The sequence below is a fragment of the Callithrix jacchus genome, chromosome 18 (genome assembly GCF_049354715.1).
Source record: "Callithrix jacchus isolate 240 chromosome 18, calJac240_pri, whole genome shotgun sequence".
Classification (NCBI taxonomy): domain Eukaryota; kingdom Metazoa; phylum Chordata; class Mammalia; order Primates; family Cebidae; genus Callithrix; species Callithrix jacchus.
In genome coordinates this window covers 44,197,635-44,215,185 of record NC_133519.1, presented here as the reverse complement: position 1 = coordinate 44,215,185, position 17,551 = coordinate 44,197,635, and the positions used below count along the sequence as shown (strand labels likewise).

The 17,551-nt window shown below is 38.3% G+C and overlaps 1 protein-coding gene across 10 annotated transcripts in view; it reads right to left on the bottom strand.

The window, feature by feature from the left end:
* HMCN1 (hemicentin 1) overlaps positions 1-17,551 on the bottom strand; it is a 532,161-nt gene that overhangs the window by 11,767 nt on the left and 502,843 nt on the right. For 6 of the 10 annotated variants that reach the window (XR_013529004.1, XM_035280045.3, XM_035280037.3 and 3 more), the window contains 7 exons: positions 14,418-14,480; positions 13,293-13,412; positions 12,362-12,496; positions 7,667-7,780; positions 6,902-7,027; positions 4,071-4,199; positions 668-1,018 (listed from right to left, as the gene is read on the bottom strand). Coding sequence is in view for 8 of the 10 variants with exons in the window: in XM_035280045.3 (XP_035135936.3) it covers positions 668-1,018; positions 4,071-4,199; positions 6,902-7,027; positions 7,667-7,780; positions 12,362-12,496; positions 13,293-13,412; positions 14,418-14,480 (1,038 nt within the window). In the remaining 2 variants the exon portion in view is untranslated. The remainder of the gene's footprint in view (positions 1-667; positions 1,019-4,070; positions 4,200-6,901; positions 7,028-7,666; positions 7,781-12,361; positions 12,497-13,292; positions 13,413-14,417; positions 14,481-17,551) is intronic. The other 4 variants (XR_013529005.1, XM_035280041.3, XM_035280039.3 and 1 more) reach the window with 3 other exon arrangements.

The window sequence follows — 17,551 nt, the reverse complement described above, 5'->3', positions numbered from 1 at the left end:
CTCAACTCTTAAGTTAAAAATTATACTTCACTTTTGCAAACAAATGAAATTACAGACTTGTGAATTTAGAGAGAGAGACTGAAAGCACATATTTTAGAGCAAACAACTTAATTTTGTCCCAACTCATATTATCTTTTCAGTGACATACAAACGTACATAGTAATCAAACAGCAATTCCATGGGGACTATGGAGCAACAGTCAATGGGATGTCGGTTGTCATACAGAACAAGCAGTGAACTGAGAAGCTGAAACTTTCACTTTTAAACCACTGCTTTTGCGCATCAATCAGATGTGGCCATAATCTGATAGCATTACGTTATATGGCAATATTTATATTCTCTTTTAAATAAACCATATTCTGGACGCCACTGAAATTCATGTCTATATAGCATGAAATTTAGTAACGCTTTCAGGGTGATCAAACAGAGAAACTTACTATAACACAATAAATTATTAGAATGCCCACATATAAATACATCATTTATTTGACTCAAGTCTGTAATAGTTTTAGGCGCCAAAATAAATGTCTTAAAATTTTGAGTCATTAAGGACTTGAGATCAGATGTAGTTCACTGCCCCCAAACAATCACAGGTGCTGTACGCAGACTTCGACTCTGATCAGTAAGAGAGCCCACAGAAAGGAAATGGAATACGGCTGACATTTACCTACACATGTGTCATGGCTTGCCTCAGAGCCTTCGGGGCAAGGTTTCCTAATAGTCCTTCTAGTCCTGGAGAGAGATGTTCTGCTGTTTCTATACTCTGAGTAGGAGCTGTAGAGATGTGAGTACTGTCTGTAATGCGGTTGAGGTTGATAGTTGTTTCTCACGGGGGAGAACCGTGCAATGTTATAGCTACTGTATTGAGTGCCAGAATGTGGCAGCCTCTCCAATCCAGCGCAAGATTTCCCGTCCCCTAACAAATGTTGTCCTGGCGGACAGATACACTTGAAGCTGCCGGGGGTGTTGAAGCACTGATGTGCACAAGGTTTAGGAACTTGTTCACATTCATTAATGTCTGCTCGTGTGCCATGATACATAAAAAAGAGAAAAAAACACACACACGTACACACACAAAACACAGGAATAAAGAATGAGTTTGTGAAACAAACTGAAGACATTGTTACCCTCCAAAGTCAGGCATACAGTAATTTCTCAACTGTCGTGAACTTTTGAGAAAGCTGTAATCATTCAGTTACGAATATATAGACAGATTCTGCAAATCTCCCCTAAATACTATATCATATGCACACGTTTTATTTGAACATTCACATTGCAGCAAGTGGCTGAGAAAACCAGACACACTAGTCCTGTGAATCCATACCCCTCTGACTTTCTCCAAGGAGCTCTGTTTTCAGCCTTGTCTCCTTGATGGGTTTGGGCTAATTTGGTATCCATTTTTACATGTAATTCTAAGTGTAACATTAACATTTTAAATCTTAGGAATACTACACTAAGCTTTCTTAGTTCAACTAGGTGGAGACATCCTAAATTGTTCAAATTTGTGTATCTTCCTCTGGGGAAAAAAAGGCACAAGAGAGTGTGGAATCACAAATCAATGCAATTTTCATCAAACTACGCTTGTAAAAAATTGTCTCAGATAGTACCTCTTAATACAATCATGTGTACATGTGGGAAATTTCTTATTTTTTCTCTCTTTTGACAAATATTTCAGATGGAATTCTGATTTTTCTACTGGGGTTGACAATGTTGGAAGCTTTCTAATACGTCCATACATAATTAAAAATATGTAACTCGTTTTATTTTTACATTTTTATTTAAATGACTTGGTCTTTCTGCAAGCATCATTACCCTCCTAATTCTCCACACAGCAGCCAGAACAATCTTTTCCAAATGTAAACCACATCACACTGCTTGTCTACTCAAGACCTTCCATGTTTTCCCATCAAGCTCTTGATCATGGGCTCTTTATCCTCCTCATCCTCTGCCTACCTTTGCTCTCACAGCCTAACCCCTTGGTTGTTCCTAGATTATGGTCCGTGCATTCTTTTCTCAATGACTTTGCCCTGGCTTCTCCTTCACCTGGAATACACTTTGCTCAGAACTTCCCATAGAGGCTGCTCTTTCCTTTTGTCCAGTCTCTCAGACAGGCTGCTTGGATCACAGTGCTGCTGCCCCAACATGGGTACCTCTTTCTCCTTACTGTGTTTTATGTTTCCTTAAAGTACATATCACTATCTGGAATTGTATATTTGTTTTGTGATTCTTCTTTCTCTCCCTGTAAGGTAAACTCCACAAGGACAGAGACGTGGTCTGCCCTGTTTAGTGATGTAATCCTACAACCTAGACCATAATCCAGCACAAAGTTGGTGCTCAATAAGCATTTGTTGAATAAATGAAGGAATGGGCTTGATATCATTGTGCCAAATCAAGCTGTGAACAGTAGAAACAAACAAACAACATATGGGAAAATGTGGTCTTAAATACACAAAAACCAGAGCTCAAAAGCTAATGTAGATATTAATTCTGTCAGTAAAGGGAAAATGAAATCACATCTCTAGTTTGCATTTAGTTATAATATTGGTAACTAGTGTCTCTAATCTTCCATACCATTATAAGTTTTAGAAGTAGGATTATTGGCAAAACTACAGACTAAAATGTTCTTATTTCTGAATTAATAATTTTGAATTAATAAACAAGCCAAGCGCATTTTCCCCCAAAAGATTAAAAAGAAAACAGGGACATAGAACCAGTTCTTCCTAAGATATAAACTGACCAAACCCATAACATTTTAAAAAGTTATTTTCTTTCTATTGCTAGGTCAGCACACGGAGTCTGTACTTGCAACTCTTCCTATACATTGGAAAAGTGAATGAACACCAAATTCTTTAATTCATCACCACAGTGGCACGAAAGAAAAGAATATAGAAAAGTAGAATAAAAGAGGAAATTTTGCTTTAAAAACTATTTAAGTAGGTAAAAATTAATCTTTTAACTCTATCTAGAGGCAATGGTTCTGCATTCTTCCTTGTTTTATTCCCTAGCCCAACGTCTGAGATCCAACTGCTGGCCAAATTAGTGAACAAATACACGTATTTCGTTCTGAAAAGTCACTGTTATGGCTGATCAAGATGTTAACCTATATATAAATGATGGTATCTAAATAGATCCGCTCCGTATTCCTGCTAATAAAAAGCATTTCTTTGGCCGGGTGCGGGGGCTCATGCATAAAGACAGAGCTAAGTCTTTTTGGGAGGATCTGCTTTCAATAATGGTTAAGTAGATAACAAGGCAACCAATTTGAAAAGCATAGCATGAAACCCAGAAGCTAGTATTTAAAAGCCCACACATTATTTCAGTGCAGTTAAATATTCTAAGGAAGACTACAATTTGATAGATCAATTTCTTGATTATCAATGCATTAATTTTTACCAAACATATGTGGTTATCTTCTTACAGATATTTTCTATTTACCTTCATATTCAAATATAATCAAGATGAAAACAAACAGGCAATTGGGGAGAAATGAAAGAGGTATTTTTAGCTAAGGGAATGGCACACCGTAAGCATCAAATACGTGATAAAGTAATAATTATGAATTTGTTTAAATTTTGTCCCTGTTTTAATACTTCACACCTAAACTTCCATACTACATACAGTTATACTTCATACTCAAACAAAGTGTATCTACGCAAACATTTAAGTCATGTGCATAGAGAAATAATGAGATCATCTTGGTAATTAACTTGTACATACAGTTATACTTCATACTCAAAGTGTATCTACGCAAACATTTAAGTCATTTGCATAGAGAAATAATGAGATCATCCTGGTAATTAAGTTGTTATGGCAACTATATCAGAACCTCACTTTGATACGTGTGGTATATAGCAAGCACACAGTGATTATTATCACTTGAAATTTCAGTGTAAATTGAGCTCAATATGAAGTCTCTGAAGAAGTATCCAAATTATATGGAATGACTTAAATCAATTTACATACCTTTTAATTTTAACAAAAGGCCATTTGATGATAAAGTGGCCCAGAGATGCTAAGGCTAGGTAACCACATTAGTAGCTTTATTGCTCAGCAAGTTCCTATTAACTTACCCATGCAGGGTCTTCCAACTCCTTGAGAACGATAACCTCTTGGGCATACACAACGATAGCTGCCTCTCGTATTCTCACATATCTGGTTATATCTGCACTGATGGGTCCCATCTTTACATTCATCAATATCTACAGACATGGAGGCAATAACAAGTGACATTTCTTCTTTTAAACCAAAAGTAATTGTATTTAAAGTTGCATTCTGTAGAGTTGCCAAAGGTTGTATTTCTCACCAAGTAGTTGAGATCATACCAGATTACTACTTGGAATCAGAAAATCACGTCCCAGCTTTGCCACTTCTTAACTGGCTCCTTATTGTGCAAAGAGTTTAATTCTCGGCTTTCTTTTTTTCTCCTTCTCTATACCCCTTCCTCCTTTTGCCTCTTATTTATACAAACGATTAGAATGTAGGCAGATTGAGAGCAATGGTTCCATATTGCTTCTGATCTATGTTTCTAGATGCTAGTCTGACATCTCCATCTCCCTTGCTTTACCACTACTTCAAACCCAGCACACCCTCAGAGCCTCATCCTTACTCCCCTATTTATGATAACAGCACACCTGTGTTTCAAGTCCAGCAAGCTTTAAATGATAAATGATGTTCTGTATTCCTGCTATTAAAAAGCATTTCTTTGGCCGGGTGCGGGGGCTCATGCCTGTAATCCCAGCACTTTGGGAGGCTGAGGTGGGTGGATCACGAGGTCAGGAGTTTGAGACCAGCCTGGCCAAGATGATGAAATCCCATCTCTACTAAAAATACAAAAATTAGCCAGCCGTGGTGGTGCACACCTGTAATCCCAGCTACTCGGGAGGCTGAGGCAGGAGAATTGCTTGAACCTGGGAGGCGGAGGTTGCAGTCAGCCAAGGTTGTGCCACTGCACTCCAGCCTGGGTGACAATTCCTTCTCAAAGAGAAAAAAAAAAGCATTTCTTTTAAAAGAGTTTCTAGTATTAGTTTGAACACTTGCTATGTACAAAGTACTATGGTCAGTCCTCTTTAACTTATCCTCTCAGTTGCCAAGATTGGGTAGTTCTATTTCCTTTAGATACAAAACCATGTATCTCCCCATTTCCAGTCCCACCCAGCTAGATTTTTGCTGTAGCTTCTTAAACCATTTCTGATCTTTCAACTCATCTCATGTCTCACTAATCTTATACATAATTAGGGTCAATTTACTAAAATATTTGCAGTTACATGTAACTGTACATGATGGTCTGAGTTGGCTGTTACTCTTTTTTTTTTTTTTTGAGATGGAACCCCGTCTCTACTAAAAATACAAAAATTAGCTGGGTGTGGTGGTGTATGCCTGTAGTCCCAGCTACTCTGGGGGCCGAGGCGGGAGGATTGCTTGAACCCAGCAGGCAGAGGTTGCAGTGAGCTAACATTGCACCACTGCGTTTTTTTTCCTCTCTGTCACCCAGGCTGGAATGCAGTGGCGCAAAGTTAGCTTACTCTAACCTCTGCCTGTTGGGTTCAAACAATCCTCCCATTTCAGCCCCCAGAGTAGCTGGGACTACAGGTGTGCGCCACCACACCCAGCTAATTTTTGTATTTTTAGTAGAGACAGGGTTCCACCATGTTGGCCAGTCTGGTGTCAAGCTTCTGACAGAGTTGGCTGCTACTCGTAAAAGATAAGGAAAGTACTGACCTATATCTACAGTGTGAGAGTTGAAACAAATCTTTGAAATCTGATACTTCAATTCCCATCACCAGTTTTTTTTAAAATTATACTAAACCACCATGAAATTAACAACTATCACCCAACGGCCAATATTCCTTCATCTGTGTCTATACCCCACAACCCTATCATACTGTTTTGAAACAAATTCAAGAGACACTATAATTTTATTAATCAATATTTTAGAATTGATTGTTTTTAAAGAAAAACTGTGCTATTTTTACAATGAGAAACTTAAACTCAAATTTCTGTGTGATCGTAAGACTTGTCCAAGTTTAGATAGGTGTCAAGAAGGAACAATGAGTTCCACAACCCCCTTCATAGTGACTCCAATTGGATACAGCACTCTCTCGGGTATTCTTGTGCAATTTTATTTGTTCTTCTTTCTACTGTTTCATTCACCTTGCATTGTAGATTTTTGTTTTTTCTGGAGAGGGGGTATCGTAGAGGGAGTGGAGTAGGCCACTTTAACCCATAAATTATTTCTTTCTCCTGTATGTGTGTTTTTTTTCTAGCAGGAATGAGATCAGGAATAGTACTCTTTTATTTTTGTAAATCCTGCAGTTACCAGCTGTGCTAACTCGGGTAGGCTGGTACGGAATCGGCATACACAGAACAAACGTCGGGAGAAATATAATTTACGTTTTTGTCTGGTCATTAATGTGACATCTGCTAACTCAGCAGATGCAGAATAGACAGGCAAAGCATAAATTCTGGGTAAATTATCATTTGTTTGGTCATGGATTTGACAGTTAATGAGTATGTGGTACCAAAATAATTATATTTTGAATGTTAATAAATCTCTACAAACATCTTTCTTACCCTTTATGAAATTCTTAACATATATGCTAAATTTCATGTTAGAAATTATGTGAGATAGTATCAGTGCTGCGGATATTAAACTAGGTAAACCAAATGTTTAATTGATAGGACTCAAAGTGCTCATAGGTTTTCATAGCAAGCTTCCATTTCCAGGAATAGTCATGACCCTGGGACCCAGAGCTCAATCATCCTAGAAGTTGGGAGTACTTATGGAAAAGAAAGATTTCCTTGTTAGCTTAAATTTACTCTAATCATAGGTTTGAAAATGAATGCCTTACTTGACTCATTGATGGTAAACTGATATCAGTCACAGAAACAGCCAGCCACTTACCAATACAGGTTCCGTTTTCTGCCTTGGTCATTCCATTTGGACAAAGATCAATGCACTTATAGCCACCCCGGGTGTTCTTACAGTGCTGATCTGGTCTGCATACATTCTGTCTACACTCATTCACATCTTGATAAAAGAACAAAGTAATGTAGATTGAAAACATGATTTATTCCACTTTTCCAGAAAAATGATACTTTTGGATTTTAGGGATTAAAAAAAATATATATATATATATATATGATTTAGGAATATTATATACATGAATATATATCATATATATATGTATTAACATCCCTATATTGTATATATTATATAAATATTCATTGCCTAATCATTGTATAAAGTTAAAGTTCTTAAATTCAACAATGTATGTAACACACTTTAAAACAGAATCAAAATCAAAAACAAAAACAAAACATTGCTTCACAGAGCAGACAGCCATACCAACCATTTCCTCCTCCTAGAAAAATAAAATATACACTATATTAACTTATATATACATATGTGTGTGTACAAGTGTATACATATATGTATATAATACTTTTGCAAAAAATTGGAAATGTTATGAAAAATCAGTAGGTAATTAGAAAAACTCATAAAACATAGCATTTGTCTTCATTTTTGTTTTGCATGGATTACATACATGATGCATGCTTGATATCCTATATATGACTCAGTACCAAGACACAGCTTATGCTTTTAGATTAGACATCATTAAGAAGTTATAGAATTGTCATTCCTTTAAATTCAAAGCCCTTTTCTTACCCATGCATTTTCTGCCTTTGAGCTGATACCCAGGTTCACATCCACAGTGGAAACTTCCTATGACGTTGAAACAGCGCTGGTGACAGGGGCTGGATTCTTGACATTCATTAATATCTGTTAAATAAAATAAAAGTTTTATTATATGCTACTAGGAAACCTGAGTTAATTTACCCCAAATGTTTATCCTTGAGGTCATTATCTCATTTAAGATCTTCTTAAATATAAAGATCTTCTTAAACAATAAAACCTATCCAACATATTTGCACCCATGTGATCTGCTAAATACTTGATGGAATTAATTGCTGGATAGGGTATCTCTCTTCAAGACTCTTAAAAGTAGACATCTGCGGGCCAGGCACGGTGGCTCATGCCTGTAATCCCAGCAATTTGGGAGGCCGAGGTGGGTGGATCACGAGGTCAAGAGATCGAGACCATCCTGGTCAACATGGTGAAACCCCGTCTCTACTAAAAATACAAAAAATTAGCTGGGTGTGGTGGCGCGTGCCTGTAGTCCCAACTACTTGGGAAGCTGAGGCAGGAGAATTGCTTGAACCCAGGAGGCGGAGGTTGCGGTGAGCCGAGATCGTGCCATTGCACTCCAGCCTGGGTAACAAGAGCGAAACTCCATCTCAAAAAAAAAAAAAAAAAGTAGACATCTGCTAATGATACAGAACTATGTCCATGAAACACTCCTCTACTTTAAGTGTTTTGCCATATGGCTCTCACTCCTGTTTCTAGGAAGTTTCAGTCCTGGAATGTTACTGACAGACTGGGATACTGAAGACAGAGGAAAAAACCCCAACACCACTAAGGTCTTTTGCAACTGACCTTTCTTCCCCTTTCTTGCTGCTATTAGCCTGGTGCAGGTCTTTATCACCTTGTGCCTGATGCATTAACATCAGCATTTCTCCTCCTTTGCAGTCACTGCAAAATTGTACTTCCCAAACAGCATCCGGGTCATAGTGTAGCAAAAAGAATGTGCAGGCATGAACTCTTCAGATTCTTGGACACTTGGCTGTGGTTTTATACTTTCTTTCCTTTCCTTTCCTCCAGTCCCAGAGGGAGAAAGCCCTCTTCTCCCACTGAATAAAAGTCACTCTATTTCAGCTTTTGAGTTCTGCAGCACATCTTCCCCTTCCTCACTAAGATGAGGACTGTGGTCCATCAATCATTCCCTCCCTCTATGCATTTTAAAAGTCCTTCCAATCTATCATAGATGAGCCTTTGGGTTGGTTCCATGTCTTGGCTATTGCAAATAGTGCTGCAATAAACATGTGTGCATGTTTCCTTATAATAGAATGATTTATAGTCCTTTGGGTATATAACCAATAATGGGATTGCTGGGTCAAATGGGGTTTCTGGTTCTAGATCCTTGAGGAATCCCCACACTGTCTTCCACAATGGTTAAAATAATTTACACTTTCACCAACAGTGTAAAAGTATTCCTGTTTCTCTACCTCCTCTCCAGCATCTGTTGTTTCCTGACTTTTTAATGATCACCGTTCTAACTGGCATGAGATGATATCTCAGTGTGGTTTTGATTTGCATTTCTCTAATGACCAGTGACGATGAGCTTTTTTTCATATGTTTGTTGGCTGCACAAATGTCTTCTTTTCAGAAGTGTCTGTTCATATCCTCTGCCCACTTTTTGATGGGGTTGTTTTTTTTTTCTGATAAGTTTAAGTTCCTTATAGATTCGGGATGTTTGCCCTGTGTCAAATGGATAGATTGCAAAAATTTTCTCCCATTCTGTAGGTTGTCTGTTCACTCTGATGATAGTTTCTTTTGCTGTGCAGAAGCTCTTTAATTTAATTAGATCTCATTTGTCAATTTTGGCTTTTGTTGCCATTGCTTTTGGTGTTTTAGTCATGGAGTCTTTGCCCAGATCTATGTCCTGAATGGTATTGCCTAGGTTTTCTTCTAGGGTTTTTATGGTTTTAGGTCTTATATTTGAGTTAATTTTTGTGTAAGGAAGGGGGTCCAGTTTTAGTTTTCTGCATATGGCTAGCCAGTTTTCACAACACTATTAAATAGGGAATCCTTTCCCCATTGCTTGCTTTTGTCAGGTTTGTCAAAGATACAATGGTTATAGATGTGTGGCATTATTTCTGAGGCCTTTGTTCTGTCCCATTAGTCTATATCTCTGTTTTGGTACCATTACAGTGCTGTTTTGGTTACTGCAGCCTTGCAGTATATTTTGAAGTCAGGTAGTGTGATGCCTCTAGCTTTGTTCTTTTTGCCTGGTATTTTCTTGGCTATATGGGCTCTTTTTTTGGTTCTATATGAAATTTAAAGTAATCTTTTCTAATTCTGTGAAGAAAGTCAATGGTAGCCTGATGGGGATAGCATTGAATCTATAAATTACCTTGGGCAGTATGGCCATTTTCACACTATTGATTCTTCCTATCCATGAGCATGGGATGTTTTTCCATTTGTTTGTGTCCTCTCTTATTTCCTTGAGCAGTGGCTTGCAGTTCTTTTTGAAGAGGTCCTTCACATAAAATGTGGCATATATACACCATGGAAGACTATGTGGCCGTAAAAAAGGATGAGTTCATGTCCTTTGCAGGGACATGAATAAAGCTGAAAATCATCATTCTCAGCAAACTAACACAGGAACAGAAAACCAAACACTGCATGTACTCACTCTTAAGTGGGAGTTGAACAATGAGATCACATGGAGGGGAACATCACACACCAGGGCCTGTCAGGGGGGTGTAGGGGGTTAGGGGAGGGACAGCATTAGGAGAAATACCTAATGTAGGTGATGGGTTGATGGGTGCAGCAAACCACCATGGCACGTGTATACCTATGTAACAAACCTGCATGTTCTGCACATGTATCTCAGAACTTAAAATTATAAAAATAAATAATAAAAGTTCTTCCTTCTTATTGTCATCTTTCCAATAAACCTGTAGATATAAAGTTCTTCCTTCTTATAGTCATGTTTTCCTCTCAAAAACAAATCCTCTTAGGTCCATACTCATCTCAAGCTCCTGCCACTTCTCTCTTGCTGTATTTCAAGCCCTTCAAAAGAAAAACCACCTTAGTTCGGCTCTTCACTTCCTTACCTTACATTTCGAGATTGCCAGTGTCTCTTCTTCTGTACATGTTTCCTATTTTGGATCTTTTAATTTAGCCTCTCAAAATCTACAATGTGTTAACTTATATAGACACAGATGTGATCATATACTCTTTTGAGACAGAGTCTCTGTCACCCGGGCTGGAGTGCAATGGCACGATCTCAGCTCACCGCAACCTCTGCCTCCAGGGTTCAGGCAATTCTCCTGCCTCAGCCTTCCAGGTAGCTGGGATTACAGGTGTGCCCCACTGTGCCTGACAGTGATCGTAAACTTTTAAAAGATGTGTCTTAGGGTAGTTTATTTTCTTCTTCCTCATCTTTTGCTTGGGCTCCCTCCTCCCTTTTTACCCTTCTTGCACACCAAAGACAAACATTAACAAGATAGTATGAATAATAATATATTTCTTCTGTGTTCACATAAATCTCTCCACCTAAATATACAGATCCATTTCCTCTGGCTATTGTTTGTTTTTCCAGTTACATGTTCTTTTCTGCAAAATTATACATACCTTCTTATGTCTGGATTTTTCTCATGGCTGCACAATGGTTTATGGTATAGATGTACCATGCTTCATTTATTCTGCTATTGGTAGACATTCAGTTTTGGATCTACTGTCTTTTCCTCTATGAAAAATCCTGACAGTAGCTTTATTTATATTTTCCAAAAACTTGGAGGCAACTAAGATGTCCTTCGCTAGGTAGATAAACTGTTCTGTGTCTAGACAATGGAATACTTATTACTCAGCAATGAAAAGAAATGAACTATCAAGCCATGAAAAGAAGTGGAGGAATCTTAAATGGTACTAAGTGAAAGAATCCAATCTGAAAAGGCTACACAATGTATAATCCCAACAATGTGACATTCTGGAAAAGGCAAAACCACGAAGACAGTAACAAGATCAGTGGTTGCCAGAGGCTGAAGGAAACAAATGATTTGGTGAGGAACAGAGAATTTTGAGGGCAATGAACTATTCTGTACCACACTATCATGGTGGATACATGTCATTATACATTTTTGCAAACTCCTAGAACATGTAACACCAAGAGAAGCTTAATTTAAGCTAGAGTTTGGGTGATAATGATGTCAGTGGAGGTTTACTGACTAACACATGTACTGTCCTGGTGTGGGATGTTGATAGTGAGGAAGGCTGTGTGTGGAGGGAAGGGGAATCTATGTCTTTTCTGCTCAACTTTTCTGTTAACCTAAAACTGCTCTAAAAATAGTCTATTAAAAATATCCTTCAACAAACATTCTGGAAGTCTTATGCAGTGGAATTTTATGAAATAGATTCTACTGGACTGTGCAGTATGATCTCTCTCAAATGCCAACAGGCAAATGGCCACCGAAAACCACTGTGCTATTTATATTTAAAATAGTGTGGAATGTATCTGAATAAGAGTTTATCAAGAAGCTCAACTTATAAAACACATAAAAGGACGTTCAGGTTTGCGTTCTCCAGAGAGACAGGAGTCTCACTGGCTGGGTAACTCCTCACTCTCTCCCTTTTATGTGGTCCCTTCCTCTTGGAGTTTCTGAGAGAGTTAACTTTCGAGGAGTCAAAAGGGGGTCTCATTCTTACTGTCATAAACATAAAAGTCCTCCATTTTTATACCTTGACAACTCAGACCATCAGAGGTTCTTCGAAAGCCAATTCCACAATGGACCACACAGCGATAGGATCCAATCGTATTGTCACAGTCCTGACCAGCATGGCAGGTGTGCCTACCCAAAGCACACTCATCAATATCTGCAACAGAGGGAATCGTTCAACCGAGGTGAGCTGAAGAACACCCAACCTAAGAACCTGCTGTGAAACAGGGAAACCAAAAGCAATGAAGGATACTTGAAAGATCAAGAAGGACTGAAGTTTTTGGTTGAGTCACTTCAGGTGGGCTATATAGCTGACAAACTCACAGCAGCATGGTGTGATTAATATCTTCGTAGGCTGGCTGATTAATCAGGCCACTTATAAAGTAGGTGGCTTTTGGGCCGGACGCAGTGGCTCACACCTGTAATCCCAGCATTTTGGGAGGCCGAGGTGGGTGGATCACGAGGTCAAAAGATCGAGACCATCCTGGTCAACCTGGTGAAACCCCATCTCTACTAAAAATACAAAAAATTAGCTGGGTACGGTGGCGCGTGCCTGTAATCCCAACTACTCAGGAGGCTGAGGCAGGAGAATTGCCTGAACCCAGGAGGCGGAGGTTGCGGTGAGCTGAGATCGTGTCATTGCACTCAGGCCTGGGTAACAAGGGTGAAACTTCATCTCAAAAAAAGAAAAAAACAAAAAAGAAGTGACTTCTCCCTTCCAAGATCTTGAGTGAGATCCTCCAGACATCCCTGCCTTGAGAGTACCACACAGGCAGGCAGCACATGCGCAGTGTTTCCACCTTCTTTCTTTCTCAGCCCAATGGAGACCCTCTCTGTTCGCTGCCAAGGTGCAGGCAGAAGTAGTCGGAAAGAAGAGAATGGGTCTATCACTTTTCTAGGTCAGAGATTGCCTGGACCCCTTGCTTAAATGTGTCTACGAGATTGGTGAATACCTTGGCAATTTCTTCCATCTGCGGCTATGGTGAGGCCTTGAGGGCAGGAGCAGTAGTAGGTCCCCATGGCATTGTGGCAGGTGTGGGAGCAGGGATTCCCGGCTGCACATTCATCCTCATCTGAAAGAAGAAACGAAAAGGCCCAAATCGGCATGTAAACTCCCTACTCTCTGGGAGATTACTAAAGCCAGTAAAAGTAATTGCTTATAGAGGCCAATGACTTGAATCAAATATAACAGAAAATGCTTTACGTGCCACAAGATGAATTCACTAAATAAAAATAATTTGAGGCATATGAGTTATGCTTGATAGTGAATAGATGTTTAGATTATATCCTAAAAGAACAACGCTAATAGCTAAAATATATCATCTGTGCTCTAAATGCTTTTTACCTGCCTTGACTCTTTCACCACAGCATTCCTAGGAGATAAGTATTTTTATTACTGTCCCCATTTTGCAGAACAAAACTGAGGAGCAAAGAAGTTACATACATTGCTTTATGTCATATAGGTCATTGTTGGCAGAGCTGGGATTTGAACCTGGGCAGTCAAAAGACCACCTATTTATCACAAAGACTACATTATATTGCCTACCAGTGAAAGAAAAGCACTTTGTGTGTAAATGAAAGCTCCCCAAGCCATTTACTTAGTGGTTAACTTATCTGTACCTCTCATACTGGTACGTGGGATAAAATTGGTTTAGTCATTAGTCATAGGTCCACAATCCTGCCTGTCCTATGATGAATTTTAGGGTTAGGTGAGTTAGTGTTGGAGGTGGCTCTCTCACAGTCAGGGCAGTCAAGCCATCAGATGAAGTACAGTGTTGTCTGTCTGCTTACTCCATATCTATGCTTAGTCACTGTCACTGACACAGCTGGCTGTGGCCAAATTCAGAGAACATGGGCTTTGCGATTAACTTAAAGTCAGATGTAGCTCTGCCACTTGATGCTGAGTGAGTTTTGCTGGTTTGACTTTTCTACGTCTGTTTTCTTAGCTGTCAAATGGGACGTTTACAGAACTGTTGTGATGATTAAAAACCCAGGGCAAGGGCAATAGATATCCATTAAATGCCATCTAATATTGACTTTTTGTTAAAAGAAAACCCTTTATTTATTTCTGTACTTACCAGTGCAAAAAGGTCCAAGTGGGTCTAACGTAAACCCAGAGGGGCACTGATTACTGCGATCTCCTATCACAGAGAGAGAAGTAAAGTTAACTGGCTTATTAGAAGAGTTTCTCCTGGTTTCCTTCCAGTACCATCTTCCCTGGGAAGATATGCCACAGATGAGACACATGCAAAAATACAATAGGTGAAAATAAGCAGGCATGGGAAATTTTTCCAGTTTCTCAACCAAGAATTACATGAATCACAGTCCAGAGATTGTTGACAAGCTGCCACTGGAAACAGATTTCCTGTGTCAGTTGTTTACATCAATAAAAATTAAATAAAATTATTCTGTGATAACTAGAAGTGGTCCACGATGACTGTATGCCAGGCATTACCACGGGCAAAGTCCTATCCTTCCAGCCACTACTACTCTGTTTTACTCTAGAATGAGAAATGCTGTTTTCAAGTGACTTAAAATCATTTGTGCCAGTGAAAAACAGAAACGGTGAAGAAACTCCCTTCTTTTGTGGATCTCCTCCATTTGCAACATTGAACATTGGGGTCAAAATCCCCCATGTGTGACTAAATGTTTCCCTTTCCATGTAGTCAAAATAAAGGGAACCAGTCATATTGTGACAGAAAAGACTTAAGTTAGAAGTAGAAACAAAAAAGCGAACAAGAACAGGTTAGTTAAGAAACTTCTTTCCTGAAAGCATCCAATTCTTCCTGCTCATGCAGGGGGTGGTACTAGGATAGATGGGACAGAAACATCGAGGGCATATTGCTAAGTGATCACTACATGGTAACTGTGTGTGTGTGTCACAATTCAGTTTCCACTTTGTTACTTGTTCACACATTCTTTAATCCAACCAGGTATGTTGTGTGGGACACTGTCCTGGGGACATAACTGTGGAAAAAACATGTCATGTAAACCTAATAAATTGTTATCTGATAGTAACTTTAGATTTTTGGTTCTAAATAGGGGAGACATCTTCTCTTAGGTGGAATTTGGGAAGCTTTTTGGGAGATACTTTGGTTGTCATGATGATAAGACTATTAAAATTTAGTGAGTGGGACAGGTCCTGTGGCAGGTTTTACAATATTGCGATGTGTGAGACACTCCTGCAAGATGATGATTGGTCCCTTGCCTTGCGAGACTTTCACGAAAGTGACAAAGCTGTAATTAGCTAAGCTTTGAATGTGTCTGCCATATATTAAGCATTTTTCATGCATTAAATATAGAGCGAATTTTCTAGGAATGCAACTTGCATATGAATTGATGGCTGATTGTCCTGTTTCACTCAGAGCATTACTAAGACTTCTTCATGTTTCCACAATAATCATACTAGGATTCAGCATATATGCTTGAATATACAACTACTTCTTTTTGTCCAAAGATTTCCATACGAAAATATATTATGAATTATTTTCTTTATAATTTCATATTATAAAGTATTATTTTGAATTATTATAATTTTATTTCAGGATAGTAAAAGGCAATTAAATTATTTGTTTATGATAATAGTAGAAACTTTGAAAAGTATAAAATTCCCGTAGTCTTGTCACATGGAACAAGATTTGATGTTTTTCCTTCCAGTCAATTTTATGAACACATACTTAAAAATTAAATTAGGATATACAGACTGATCATTGCCAAGGTTTACTAGTTAAAAATCATGTGGAAGTCCTATTAAAAATATAGATCCTCTTGTTCCCACTCCTATTGGAATTGGCAAGAAAGAAACCTGAGAATCTGTGTTGAACCAGTGTTTCTTATCATCCCCCAGGTGTGGGTAACCCAGGTTTGGCTCATATTGTACGGTGCTTTTCAGTTATTATTGCCATGAACGTTCCCCTTTGTTACTTGTTTACAGTGAGGCTGTCGACACCTGGAATGATGATTAGTACACAGTAGGCACTCAACAAATATTTGTTAAATGAATAAATGAGCTAAGTATTTAACTATTTCAGTGATTATTTAAGTGATTATTAGATAGCTGTGCCATAAATTACATATTTGTTTCCTCCTTTGAGGATATTTATTTTTCTATTGTAAATAACACTGGATACAACTTCCTAAGTATTCATCGTTGGCTATTCTGTACTGTTCATAGGACAGACTTCCAGAATGAGATAACTGAAAATATAAGAACATTTGAAAAGCTATTGGATACACATTGCCTTCCAGAAATGTTGAACCAATTTATCCCCCTGCCAGCAGTGTGTAAGGGTGTTCATTTCTCCATACCTCTGTAACACTAGGCAGTCATCACCCTTGTTAGAGTCAGAAAATAACTCATTGATTTAATTTGCATTTCCCTGCTTATTAATGAGAGTAAACAGTTTCTGCACATTTATTTGTCATTATTTACTCTTTTGTGAATTTCCTTTATACCTTTTCTACTGAGGATATTTGCCCCTTTCTGATTTTAAAGCACCTTTGTATGTATTAAGGTTAATCATTGTTGTCAATAACATGTTATGCAAGTATTTTTTCTTGGTGGATATTTTACTTTCTCATTTCACTTTTTTCCTCCCCAGGAAGAAATTTTAACAATTTGTAGTTAAATTGCTATTTTCCTTTATAATTTTTGATACTTTCTGATTTGTTTGTAAAATATATACTTTTTAATTTTTTAAAGATGTAAAATATTTTTAAGAGATTTACTTATATTTCTGAGTTTTCTCAACCAGTAGCTTCCAAAAGCTAGACTGCAGACCATATATATTAGAATCATCTAGAGTCTGTGTTAAAAATACAAACAACTCCCAGGCCCCCTATCATGGACTTGTCAAACCAAAAACTTTTGTGCCCAGAAATCTGAACTTTCATCAAGCTCTCTAGAAGCTTCTAATTTTACTGGAACCATACTTAGCTCTCGTCTAGCCCCAACACAGTTTGCTAGTTGAGCTACCAGGAATGCAAGCCTGCCCCCTAATGGTTGCTCAAAAACAAACTGTAAGTACACAGTTCTTAAAATTTACCAGAACTATGTCAATAACCATGACGCACACATATCGGGTGTAATTCATGGAGTCACAGTGTCTAAGGATAGTAACGGGTCTTAAAGGTCATACAGTGTGTTTCTTTATATTATGGGACTTGGATCCCCTGATAAACACACTTAAAGATGCCACAAAGACCTTTAAGA